This window comes from Petromyzon marinus, chromosome 1, assembly GCF_048934315.1.
Source record: "Petromyzon marinus isolate PM22_M1 ecotype Great Lakes invasive population chromosome 1, UKy_Petmar_22M1.pri1.0, whole genome shotgun sequence".
Classification (NCBI taxonomy): Eukaryota; Metazoa; Chordata; class Hyperoartia; order Petromyzontiformes; family Petromyzontidae; genus Petromyzon; species Petromyzon marinus.
This window is the reverse complement of record NC_133667.1, coordinates 5,132,798-5,145,587: the sequence shown is the minus strand read 5'-3', so window position 1 is coordinate 5,145,587 and position 12,790 is coordinate 5,132,798. Positions and strand designations below refer to the sequence as shown.

Genomic DNA, 12,790 nt, shown 5'->3' with positions numbered 1-12,790 from the left:
CAACGCTGTCCTCTGGACAGTCCAGTCCCTTCACCTGATGAAGGCCACTTGTGTTGTGGCCAAAACGTCGTGATTTTTTGCTATTTTATTTTTTACCTACATGACTTTACCGAATAGAACCAAAGCGTATGGATCCTTGCAGTCACGAAAGCTTCAAATCTAGAATTGATAACCTCAACGGGAAGGGCTTTCACCTATCTGTTAGAGCTTTCAACAGACAACGGGACAAGAAGTCAAAGCTCATCGAGACGTTGACCTTCCTCAAAAGATGCCACGACAACAAGGTAATACCCATGGCTTTCACACTCACATCTGCTGCTGTGTCCTCACCGAATTCTAAACAGATTCTGTTTAAGGCCAGCCAATCTTTAATCTCAGAGAGGATAAGACTACTCCATTTTGAACTCGATACTTTGGACAGGACTCTCCTACAAGCTCATTTAACGCTAACACAAAAAATGTCACCTTCTGATTGGAAAAACGTTGAAAACATGACTGCTTCTTCTGCCGATTCACTTTCAGTCAAATACAAAGCTAACCTGATTTATAAATTCAACCACCTATCGAAGAAGAACCCAGTCCAACATATAACAAAACTAGACGTTAACAAAATCGTTATTAATCAGAGTAGAACCCCGATTTGGGACAATCTGAAAACAGTACTGGCTAGAGGGCTAAATTTTGCTGTCACCCCGAAACATATTCCTGTAGATGATATCATCTCTCAGGTCGATGTGGCCCTAAAAGGCAAAGGACACATCCAAGCAGACGTTGCGAGAGCTGAAATAGCCACTATTCTTAAGAATGCTAAGAAACCCATTAGCAACATCAGCAAAAACGAACGCTCTGAACTCGCGAATTTAAAAAACAGAAGTGATATAGTCATCCTCTCTGCCGACAAAGGCAATGCTACTTATAATTATGGATAAAGATTCGTACAACAACAAAATCCAGAACCGACTCAACGACGGAAGTTACTTAAAAATGACCCTACTAATAGCCTAACTATAAAAACCAACAAGATCATCACAAGTTCGAACTCCCTAATCGAACCAACTAAAACGTCCCTCCTTAAAACCTTCTGCTGCAAGACCCCCTAGATTCTATGGTCTCCCCAAGATTCATAAAGAAGGCACTCCACTACGACCCATCGTATCCATGATCAACTCCCCTACCTATAAGCTAGCACGTTTTCTGTCAGATACCTTGCTACCTTTCACTGGCAAGACCTCCTCAGCAGTCCTTAACTCAGCTCATTTGGTCTCTATGGTCAAAGACGTTGTACTGTCCCCTGACGATATCCTTGTCAGCTTCGATGTGGTCTCCCTGTTCACCAAGGTCCCGGTACCTGACACCATTTAAATCATTGAAAATTTGGTACAACATGGACTAGACCCCGATACACCTGCGCTGATTAGACACTGCCTCACCAATACCTACTTTACTTGGAATGGCACCTTCTACAAACAAATGAGGGTACCCCCATGGGTTCTCCCTTATCACCAGTGATAGCCAATGTTTTCATGGAGAAATTTGAATCAGACGCCATCCAGACTTCCACCCTCAAACCTTCCCTGTGGAAGAGATATGTGGATGACAGTTTCGTCATTTGGCCACATGGCCTCCCAGCTTTGAACCTATTCCTACACCACATCAATTCTAGACATCCCGCCATCAAATTCACCATGGAAGTGGAGAAAGATGGCAAGCTACCATTCTTGGATGTTCTGTTTGAGAGGAGACCTGATGGCTCACTGGGGCATTCTGTCTACAGGAAACCCACCCACACATATTCCTACTTGAAACCTGATTCCCACCACCACCCAGCTCAAAAGAATTCTCTCATCAAAACGTTATACCATAGGGCACATTGCATTTTGGACCAACACCACCTGACCAGTGAATTAAAACATGTACACCTGGCCCTCAAGAGAAACGGATACTCTGACCGTACCATCCGCCAAGCTGTTTCTCCCTCCATACAGAGACAGCCACTTGATACTCCGGTCAAAACCATCACACTACCATATATAGCAGGCGTTACTAAAAAGATCTCCAAAATTCTAAACAAACACAAGATCCTGGTCCGGTTCAATACAGTACACAAAATCCGTGACCTGATCCCATCCGTGAAGGATGTCGTTCCTGACTTACAGTACGCCGAGGTTTACAAATTGAGCTGCACCTGTGGTGACTGCTATATCGGGGAGATGAAACGACATGTCTCTGACCGAATTCGCGAGCACAAATCAGATTTGAAACACGGCAGAATGAATTATTCTGCCGTAGCTGATCACTGTTACAACGCTGTGGGTGATCACGATATAGTTTTCTCCGATACCAAGGTTCTCTGCAAACCCACGGGTTTTTATCAGAGATTTGTCCACGAGGCAATTCAGATTTACAAACACAGACACAATTTCAACCGAGAGGATGGTTTGAAATTAAGCAATCATTGGAAAGATGTTCTAAATCAAACCAAACATTACAAACTAATTTTCAATGGTACAGTATATTTATTCAAGTAGTGGTATCCTAAACTTTCACAGCAGCTTATTTCCCTTCACACCAACATTATGTAAACTCCGCCCGCCCCCCCCCCCCCCCCCCCCCCACCGTGCCGGTCCAGTACATCATTTTCTGCCTATTCCATTGTCAAGGCGTTTTTTTGTTTCCTCCCACACAGCTTAAAGGACGCGACCTGGGCTTGCTGTCTTCACTCCAACGTTGTCCTCTGGACAGTCCAGTCCCTTCACCTGATGAAGGCCACTTGTGTTGTGGCTGAAACGTGATTTTTGTTATTTTATTTTTACCTACGTGACTTTACCGAATAGAACCAAAGAGTACTTCTTCAAGTCATTAAGGTTTCGAGGCTGACGTTTGGCAACTCGAACCTTCAGCTCCCTCCACAGATTTTCTATGGGATTAAGGTCTGGAGACTGGCTAGGCCACTCCAGGACCTTAATGTGCTTCTTCTTGAGCCACTCCTTTTTTGCTTTGGCCGTGTGTTTTGGGTCATTGTCATGCTGGAATACCCATCCACGACCCATTTTCAATGCCCTGGCTGAGGGAAGGAGGTTCTTACCCAAGATTTGATGGTACATGGCCCCGTCCATCGTCCCTTTGATGCGGTGAAGTTGTCATGTCCCCTTAGCAGAAAAACACCCCCAAAGCATAATGTTCCCACCTCCATGTTTGACGGTGGGGATGGTGTTCTTGGGGTCATAGGCAGCATTCCTCCTCCAAATACGGCGAGTTGAGTTGATGCCAAAGAGCTCCATTTTGGTCTCATCTGACCACAACATTTTTTTCCCAGTTGTCCCTTGAATCATTCAGATGTTCATTGGCAAACTTCAGACGGGCATGTATATGTGCTTTCTTCAGTATGGGGACCTTGCGGGCGCTGCAGGATTTCAGTCCTTCACGGCATAGTGTGTTACCAATAGTTTTCTTGGTGATTATGGTCCCAGCTGCCTTGAGATCATTGACAAGATCCTCCCGTGTAGTTCTGGGCTGATTCCTCGCCGTTCTCATGATCATTGCAACTCCACAAGGTGAGATCTTGCATAGAACCCCAGTCCGAGAGAGAATAACAGTTCTTTTGTGTTTCTTCCATTTGCGAATAATCGCACCAACTGTTGTCACCTTCTCACCAAGCTGCTTGGCAATGATCTTGTAGCCCATTCCAGCCTTGTCCAGGTCTACAATCTTGTCCCTGACATCTTTGGAGAGCTCTTTGGTCTTGTCCCATGGTGGAGAGTTTGGAATCTGACTGATTGATTGCTTCTGTGGACCGGTGTCTTTTATACAGATAACAAGCTGAGATTAGGAGCACTCCCTTTAAGAGTGTACTCCTAATCTCAGCTCGTTACCTGTATAAAAGACACCTGGGAGCCAGAAATCTTTCCGATTCAGATGGGGTCAATTACTTATTTCCCTCATTAAGATGCAAATCTATTTATAACATTTTTGACATGCGTTTTTCTGGATTTTGTTGTTATTCTCTCTCACTGTTCAAATAAACCTACCATTAAAATTATAGACTGATCATTTCTTTGTCAGTGGGCAAACGTACAAAATCAGCAGGCGATCAAATACTTTTTTTCCCTCACTGTACATTGTGTCAGCACCCTCACTGTGTCATTACTCACTGTCAGTACTCAGTTTGTCAATACTCAGTGTGTTTCAGTACTCTCACTGCGTATCAGTACTCTTATTGTGTGTCAGTACTCAGATTGTGTCAGTACTCAGATTGTGTCAATACTCAGTTTATCGGAACTCCTATTGTGTCATCACTCTGTGTCAGTATTCACACTGGGTCAATGCTCACTGCATGTCACTACTTACTGTGTCCGTACTCTGTCACTACTCACTGTGTCAATGCGCACTGTGTCATGACTCAATGTGTCAGCACTCACCCGGAACACTGACACCAGTCCCCTAGCTCCCTGTTCTGGTAAACATACTGCCACCAAAATCCACAGAGACATTGACCAAACTGCAAGGCATGGTACGTGGACCCCTGGGGGTACGTGAGGTAATGTATAAATGCGTGAAATTATATCATACAGTGAGGGAAAAAAGTATTTGATCCCCTGCTGATTTTGTACGTTTGCCCACTGACAAAGAAATGATCAATCTATAATTTTAATGGTATGTTTATTTGAACAGAGAGACAGAATAACAACAACAAAATCCAGAAAAACGCATGTCAGAGATGTTATAAATTGATTTGCATTTTAATGAGGGAAATAAGTATTTGACCCCCTCTCAATCAGAAAGATTTCTGGCTCCCAGGTGTCTTTTATATAGGTAACGAGCTGAGATTAGGAGCACACTCTTAAAGGGAGTGCTCCTAATCTCAGCTTGTTACCTGTATAAAAGACACCTGTCCACAGAAGCAATCAATCAGATTCCAAACTCTACACCATGGCCAAGACCAAAGAGCTCTCCAAGGATGTCAGGGACAAGATTGTAGACCTACACAAGGCTGGAATGGGCTACAAGACCATTGCCAAGCAGCTTGGAGAGAAGGTGACAGCAGTTGGCGCGATTATTCGCAAATGGAAGAAACACAAGAACTGTCAATCTCCCTCGGCCTGGGGCTCCATGCAAGATCTCACCTCGTGGAGTTGCAATGATCATGAGAACGGTGAGGAATCAGCCCAGAACTACACGGGAGGATCTTGTCAATGATCTCAAGGCAGCTGGGACCATAGTCACCAAGAAAACAATTGGTAACACACTACGCCGTGAAGGACTGAAATCCTGCAGCGCCCGCAAGGTCCCCCTGCTCAAGAAAGCACATGTACATGCCCGTCTGAAGTTTTCCAATGAACATCTGAATGATTCAGAGGACAACTGGGTGAATGTGTTGTGGTCAGATGAGACCAAAATGGAGCTCTTTGGCATCAACTCAACTCGCCGTTTTTGGAGGAGGAGGAGGAATGCTGCCTATGACCTCAAGAACACCATCCCCACCGTCAAACATGGGGGTGGAAACATGCTTTTGGGTGTTTTCTGTTAAAGGGACAGGACAACTTCATCGCATCAAAGGGACGATGGACGGGGCCATGCACCATCAAATCTTGGTTGAGAACCTCCTTCCCTCAGCCAGGGCATTGAAAATGGGTCGTGGATCGGTGTTCCAGCATGACAATGACCCAAAACACACGGCCAAGGCAACAAAGGGGTGGCCCAAGAAGAAGCAAATTAAGGTCCTGGAGTGGCCTAGCCAGTCTCCAGACCTTAATCCTATAGAAAATCTGTGGAGGGAGCTGAAGGTTCGAGTTGCCAAACGTCAGCCTCGAAACCTTAATGACTTGGAGAAGATCTGCAAAGAGGAGTGGGACAAAATCCCTTCTGAGATGTGTGCAAACCTGGTGTCCAACTACAAAAAAACGTCTGACCTCCCTCTGTGATTGCCAACAAGGGATTTGCCACCAACTACTAAGTCATGTCTTGCAGAGGGGTCAAATACTTACTTCCCTCATTAAAATGCCAATCAATTTATAACATTTTTGACATGCGTTTTTCTGGATTTTTTTTGTTATTCTGTCTCTCACTGTTCAAATAAACCTACCATTAAAATTATAGACTGATCATTTCTTTGTCAGTGGGCAAACGTACAAAATCAGCAGGGGATCAAATACTTTTTTCCCTCACTGTACATGAGTCGTTGGTGAATAATCACGTCTGATTCTGCCAATATAAAACACGGATAATTTTTAATCCATATGGTAATCTATAACGGTATAAAATACATTTCTGAACTCACTGATTGTAAACAATGTGGTTTCCAAGAGTAACCAGCGAGCGCGAACAAACTACGTAACGCATGCAGAGAGTCTGATGATGTTTTATTCGCTTGCCGTTACCAGCTAGTTAGGAAACCTCACAATGGATGATTGGTGAAAATGCGCTACTCTCAGCAATAAAGACGAAAGTAGCGACAAAGAAGCCGAAACGGCAAAACAGGTGAACAGAGCCCACAAAATGCCACCAATTTCGCAAAGAATATTCCATATTCCACCACCTCCGATCCTCCGCAACCTCTTCACTTCCTGTCCAGAGAGATTGTGGCTAACAAGAGCATGAAGCCGCCCCATCTGTAACGGCATCTCAACAGGAAACACCAGTGCCTTAAGTCTTTAAGCTAGCTGAGTTGTTTTCAGAGAAAGCTCTCCCACTTCAGGTCGTGTCAATTCTTTCTCGCCCTTACCCGAAGGCTCTCAAAAGCTCTTCCCGGACCATGTGACCACCCTTTGGCCCCCTCCACCTGTGGCCCCCTTCCAGTATCGTCCGGTCACGTATCCACAGGTCAGCCAAAGTATCATCAACCAATGTAACCCTGGCTGGGCTGACGCTCTCTTGCTCCCTCAAGCGGGAGCCCGCACCGCACGCTGTGCTTGGTGCCATCGCGCTATCCAACGCTCTCCCAAGCCCCCAAAAGGGTTGGTACTACACCCCGTTACCGGGGTGTACGGGACGTTGATGCATCTTCTGCCGTAGCCTCGCAGGCCCGGCACCACACAGTGACATTCCCAGTCACTACAGATGTATTCATCAAGCTCAACAAACTGAATCTGTTCCTGCAAGGCAATCATACTCACATTTTAAATGCATATGGCAAAGTCGGTGGTTAAAATCAAGAAAGCTGAATTCTACTTGCTTCCCTCAGGTGTCAGGGTGGCAAGATGTTAACTACCTTGCCTAGTACGCAGGAGGTCGTGGGTTCAATCCTGGCCCTGACGCCTGTATATTTGGAATATGCATGTTTTTCTCCCCGTGGTCATGTGCAATTTTCTCCGGGTCCTCCGGTGTTTCCCTCCACATTTAGAAACATTCCTTGAGTATTTGGCTGCTATCAATTTCGTTGAACTATGATTTGTAGTCAGGTCGCATCTGAAAAAGCTACGTAGCTCAGTGGGCCTTACTTGGTAAAATAAAAATAGTAAAATAGTAAATAGATGCTAACATTTCCAATGAGGAGTTTGAGAGAGATCAAATTAAGCCAATAATAGAGGCACATTTGGCTAACCTAACTTGTGATTTCAAGTCATACTTCCCTGACATTGAGGAGAGATCTGTTGGGTTGGACTGAGTACAAAATCATTTTTTGCCAGAAAACAACAGAAGTAACCCTCTCCTCCAAGTCTTCTGGAAACACTTTTGGAAGTGTCCTCAGATCGTGGCCTGCTGATGAGATTTGATGGTTTAACACTCTCAGTTGTGTTTAGTTCAGAAGGAGGGAAGCATGTTTTGAATCAGCTGATACCTTTTGGATCAGCATACCTGTGTGAATCATCTTTGAATGCAATGACCCAGATCAATAAAAATGCAGTAGCCTCACTGCCCCCCAGGATGACGAGGCTCTCTAGTGAAAGACAAGGCCAAGTTTACCATTGAATTGTAATTACTGTTTGTGTGCCCCCCCCCCCTACTGGCCTTTATTTCTAAGAACCATTTTTGGTGAGGCAATGGGGTAACTGGTTGCAATACAAATCAACAAGGGGTACAGTAGCACTGCAGTAAACCACTCTCTCCTGAAGCCCTCATGGCTAGCAGACCTCTACGTTGATATTTCGCTCCTTGACATATCGCCATGTGCAAGAGCAGAATAGTGCTCACTCTGTGTCAGTACTCCCTGTGTGTTGTGATTCACGGTGTCAGTACTCACATTATGTTTCAGCAATCACACTGTGTGGCAGTGCTCACTGTGTGGCAGTGCTCGCTGTGTGTCAGTACTCTGTGTCAACAGCGGACGGCAGAGGAGTGACGCTCACATTACGAGCGGAGCGCTGGGCAGCTAACGTGCAGTATGTTGGCAAAGCAGTGGGCACAGGTTGAACATCTACCAGTCGTTTCAGTCACCCCATGGCACCTGGGTCTGTCCCGTGACCTGTCGGCGCCACCTAGTGGTAAACTGCAGATGTGTCTCAGGACTGCAGAATGTCATTACTCACTGTGTCTCAGTACTCAAGCTATGTGTCAGTACTCACTCTGCTTCAATACTCTCACTGTGTTAGTACTCTCACTGTGTGTCTGCACAGTCTGGTATTTGATGAGTTAGTACGAATTAAGATTTTTCAGTATGAACACAGATTAAACATGGACTGTACAGGAGGCACTGGCTGAGTGACAGCTTCAGATTAGTGGTGCAGGAAACTTGAACTTGCACTAAGGCACACAGCTCAAGGGGCGAAGGTTCACGGGAATGCCCAGTCCGGTACGGTTCATAGGATTCCTCATTGAGGGTGTGGTATGGTTCATGGGAATCCTCGATGTGGGTGTGGTACGGTACATTGGAATCGCAAGTGTGGGTGAGGTATGGTTCACGGAAATGCATGGTGTTGGTTGTGGTATGGTTCACGGGAATCCCCGGTGTGGATGCGGTACGGTTCACGGGAATCCCCGGTGTGGGTTGTGGTACTCACTCGGATCATGGGTTCTAACATAAAGCAGCACGTTGTCGGTGCTCCACTCCATGAGTCTCCGTAGGGAGTCAGGGATGTTGGAGGCGTCTGGCGAGATGGACATCATTATCTTCATGTAGAGCTCTGAGAGACGACGAGAATCATCAGACACAGTACTCGTGTCTGTATAATGTGAAAAATTACACAGGGTCATGTGTTTTAAGAATCAACATATTTGTTGTGACTGTACACCTTTAATTTGTCGTGCAATACATTAATTCCCTACAGCAAATTGCGGCCCTTTTTGCTGTTCCTCGGAAGAGCGTTTACATTTTGTGAAAATACACAGACAACAGCAACGTGAACCTGACTCAAATGAGCACAGCTGAGAGTGTACATGTGCTATCGACCACGTGACTCTAGCTGTCTAGCACGACTGTCCATGGCTGTGTACAGAGAAACCACAGCACCTGTGCTGACGTAGGAGCTCGTGGCTGCGCTGCACTCAGACGCGTTCACTTTGCTCTCATGCTCTCATGATGTTCATTCACTCCGCAGTCACCTAGATTGAACTGCACCTGGACATTTGAATGCAGCGATCTGCACCCGTGGACAATGGAGAATCGTCCACAGTGTGATTGTGGTTACCAGTCTAAAACCACGGACCACGTCATACATCACTGCCTTCATCGATCGTTCACTGGAGGGATTTCAGATGTTCCCCAGGTTACTCCAAAAGCCAACCACTGGCTCACCAACCTGAACACGAAAATTGACAAGTTGCGAATCAATCCCCATCATCGGAAAGAAGGCTCACAGCTCACATCGAGCCTGGTCCATGTGACTCTCTGCACCCGGTGTGGGGAGAGGAAGCGACACTGCAGGGCTAATGCAGGGTGAGTGGGGAGACACTGCAGGGCTAATGCAGAGTGAGAGGGGAGAGGAAGTGACTCTGCAGGGATAATGCAGGGTGAGTGGGGACAGGCAGTGACACTGCAGGGCAAATGCAGGGTGAGGGAGGAGAGGAAGTGGCACTGCAGGGTGAGAGGGAATGTGGGAGGGGCCTGAGGCACAGCCACAGAGAGGCCACAGAGAGGCCACGAGGCTCAATTCATGAGCTGAGTGAGGGATTCTCACTCAGAGGATCGCCCAGTTGTGAATGTGCCACAGTAAACCACACGGGCACAGTGCACACAGCCTAAGCCTGGGTGGGGCACACGAAGGGCATCTGCTGCAGCACTGCTTCTCAAAGCCGTGGAGGAACTCGTCCAGACACCACTGCTATGAGCACGAGTGCATCACATGTCTCATGGGAGTGTGTCATCGAGGAGACATGCTCAGGAGCAGCGAGGAGCAAGAGATGCTCGTTCTCCCCCTATGTGTGGGCTTTGCTCTAGAGCTGCCATCCACATCTGGGATATTGAACAAAAACTGTCACACTCACACCTAGCAGGTATCTCATTTGAAGACACACCAGCTACAAAATTCGCTCTTTTGACAAATGGAATCACTGAGGAACTCTTGGTACTGAGAATCAGACGCTGAGTGAGAGTCACAGCTCACCCTGCATGGGGCCTTAAAGCGGCGAGGACTCAGTGAGGAGCAGCGCGGCTCTCCCCTACAGCTCCTGCAGGCTGAGCGCTGGGCCGGGCAGCTCGTTTCCCTAACCTGGGTAGCGGGGGCCCTGCTGCTTAGTGGTGGCACTGAGGCCCTTGGACCCCACATGTCCCCGTAACAGCGATGCGCACAGCCAGGTCCATCAGGGAGATGCAGAGTTTATCGTTGCAGTGAAATCGCTGTGCCGTGTAGTGAGGAGCAGCACCCACCTATACCCCCCTCCTTGTGGAAGGCTCTTGCAAGGGCATATTTTTCCTCCTTGTAGTATGGATCATAGATACCATGGATCCTCATTAGGGTTGGGACGGTGGAATTGTCAAACCTGGAAAACAAGGGGTAGGATTAGAGTTACTTTGTTTCAAAATCGAATAGAATGCTAATACACAAATGTAATAGATAGAAATGTAATTAATGTTTATGTAGAGTATTATAGATTTGTTTGATATGTGTTTTCAGTTCGGTGTATTAATTGTGATCGATTAAATCTGACCACCCGATATGTTAATGTTCAATTAAAAGTGTCTTGTCTGACTGTAAAAGGAAATTTTATGCAAAGAAAAAAAATGCCTAAAATATGATGTTATGTAACTTCTAAGCAGTGTTATGTTTATTATTATCATGCTTGTTTGCCCAGGAAAGTCTCGCTGGGTATCATGACTATTTTTAAGGAGAGACCTGCCAAGTTTTACAGCAGGTGGTGATGATTGCTGTCAATTCCAATGGAGTAATCTGTGGGCTCTGTAATTGTTAAATTTGACGCCATGGGATCTTTACCGCCCACTGTGAAGCAGGCGCCATGTGTCTGTACATTTGTAGTGTTTATAATGACGAATAAACTTCTTATGAGGCACACTCTGTTTATTGTCTTTCTTCTCTTACACAGTCCATAATACACAAAGGGGTATACGGTCCCCTCACCCGATACCCTAAGAAGGTACAGCCTCCGGACTTAGCGGGACCTACACACAGGTCTCTTGCTAACCTAAGGAGGTACAGCCTCCTGTCTTGGCGGGACTTTTGAGTCTACCACTATCCGAGAGTCCTCTGACTTGGACCTAGGGGAGGCTATCTGACCCACCGCTGGCTCGGTGGGTCTTGACCACTGGATACGCCGAGCCTTAGCCCTCAGAAGGGCTGGAAGGCTGGGTCCAGGGTCCTGTCTATCTTCAGCCCGGGCTTCGGTCTTCGTGTAGGGAGAGAACTCCCTGCGCTCTGCGCGCTCACCCTTCTTATACCCGTTTGTGGCCAGGTCTATCCAATCCCACATTCCCACGTGGAACTGTCTGATTGGTTCTTACCAAACTGTGTGGCTACGATCCACTTCACCTTGTCTGACCCCAACCGTTATTCACACAGAGGTAACGCTGCACTGCCCCTTTGATACCTAGTGGCAATGCAGGTTACCGAACAGTGAGTAGTTAGCACCTCTACACATTGAACACGTTGCGGTAATAACCGGGGTGGGCGCTGAAATCACGCAGTGCACTCAGCGACAAGTGCCACCTGGATCACGCAGCCGGCAGTCGCCTGCACTGCTGAGCCGTCGGTCGCTCAATAGTCCCCCATGTTTCGTTCATTTTCTCATCTCTCTACATTTTCCCCGTGAATTCCTTCCATCTCTATATCAATCCCTTCCATCTCTATAATCTTTCTCACCTCTCTCAGCTAGGTGGTGGTGGCTATGTACGTGGCTTGTAATCCATCATTGTAGAGGTGGGGGTTGGTGGATCACATAAATATTGTGAAACTTCCTTCCAGTGGGCGTCGAGTGACCAAACCCTGGATCACCAGAAGGCAGTAGAGCAAGTGGACTAATGAACATCTGCTTCTATCTATATGGGAATAAGTGTTGCCCCCTCCTGCGCATGGGTGTCTATGGGTGCTGATAAATTGCCTGAAAACGTCTGAACATAAACACTCCCTGTAAATCCCTCTCATCTCTAATTTCTCTCCCTTCTCCCTGTGCTTCTTCCAGGGCCTCAATTACCATGTTTCTCTATCACTGTCTGTATCCCAATGCCTCCCTGAGTGTTGCTATGTCCCTTCACCCGTGTCTCTCTCAAAGTCCATTTATGTCCCATGTCTACCCTTCCCTCTCTTTGTGTCTCTTGTGTGTCCTCCCGTATCTCCCTTGGTGTCACCGCACCTACCCTAGGTCTCTCCACATGCCCTGCCTCGGTCTTACACTGATAGAATTCGTATCAGCTGCACTCCTCACTGTAACCATTGAACCGGGATAACATCACCTCCTTGTCTTT

The 12,790-nt window shown here is 46.7% G+C and overlaps 1 protein-coding gene across 2 annotated transcripts in view; it reads right to left on the bottom strand.

Annotated features, from left to right (window-relative positions):
- Positions 1 to 12,790, bottom strand: part of LOC116940914 (uncharacterized) — a 260,064-nt gene that overhangs the window by 209,980 nt on the left and 37,294 nt on the right. For both annotated transcript variants that reach the window (XM_076056432.1, XM_076056365.1), the window contains exons 4-5: positions 10,742 to 10,854; positions 8,937 to 9,059 (exon numbers count right to left, since the gene is read on the bottom strand). In XM_076056432.1, the coding sequence (XP_075912547.1) occupies positions 8,937 to 9,059; positions 10,742 to 10,854 (236 nt within the window). The remainder of the gene's footprint in view (positions 1 to 8,936; positions 9,060 to 10,741; positions 10,855 to 12,790) is intronic.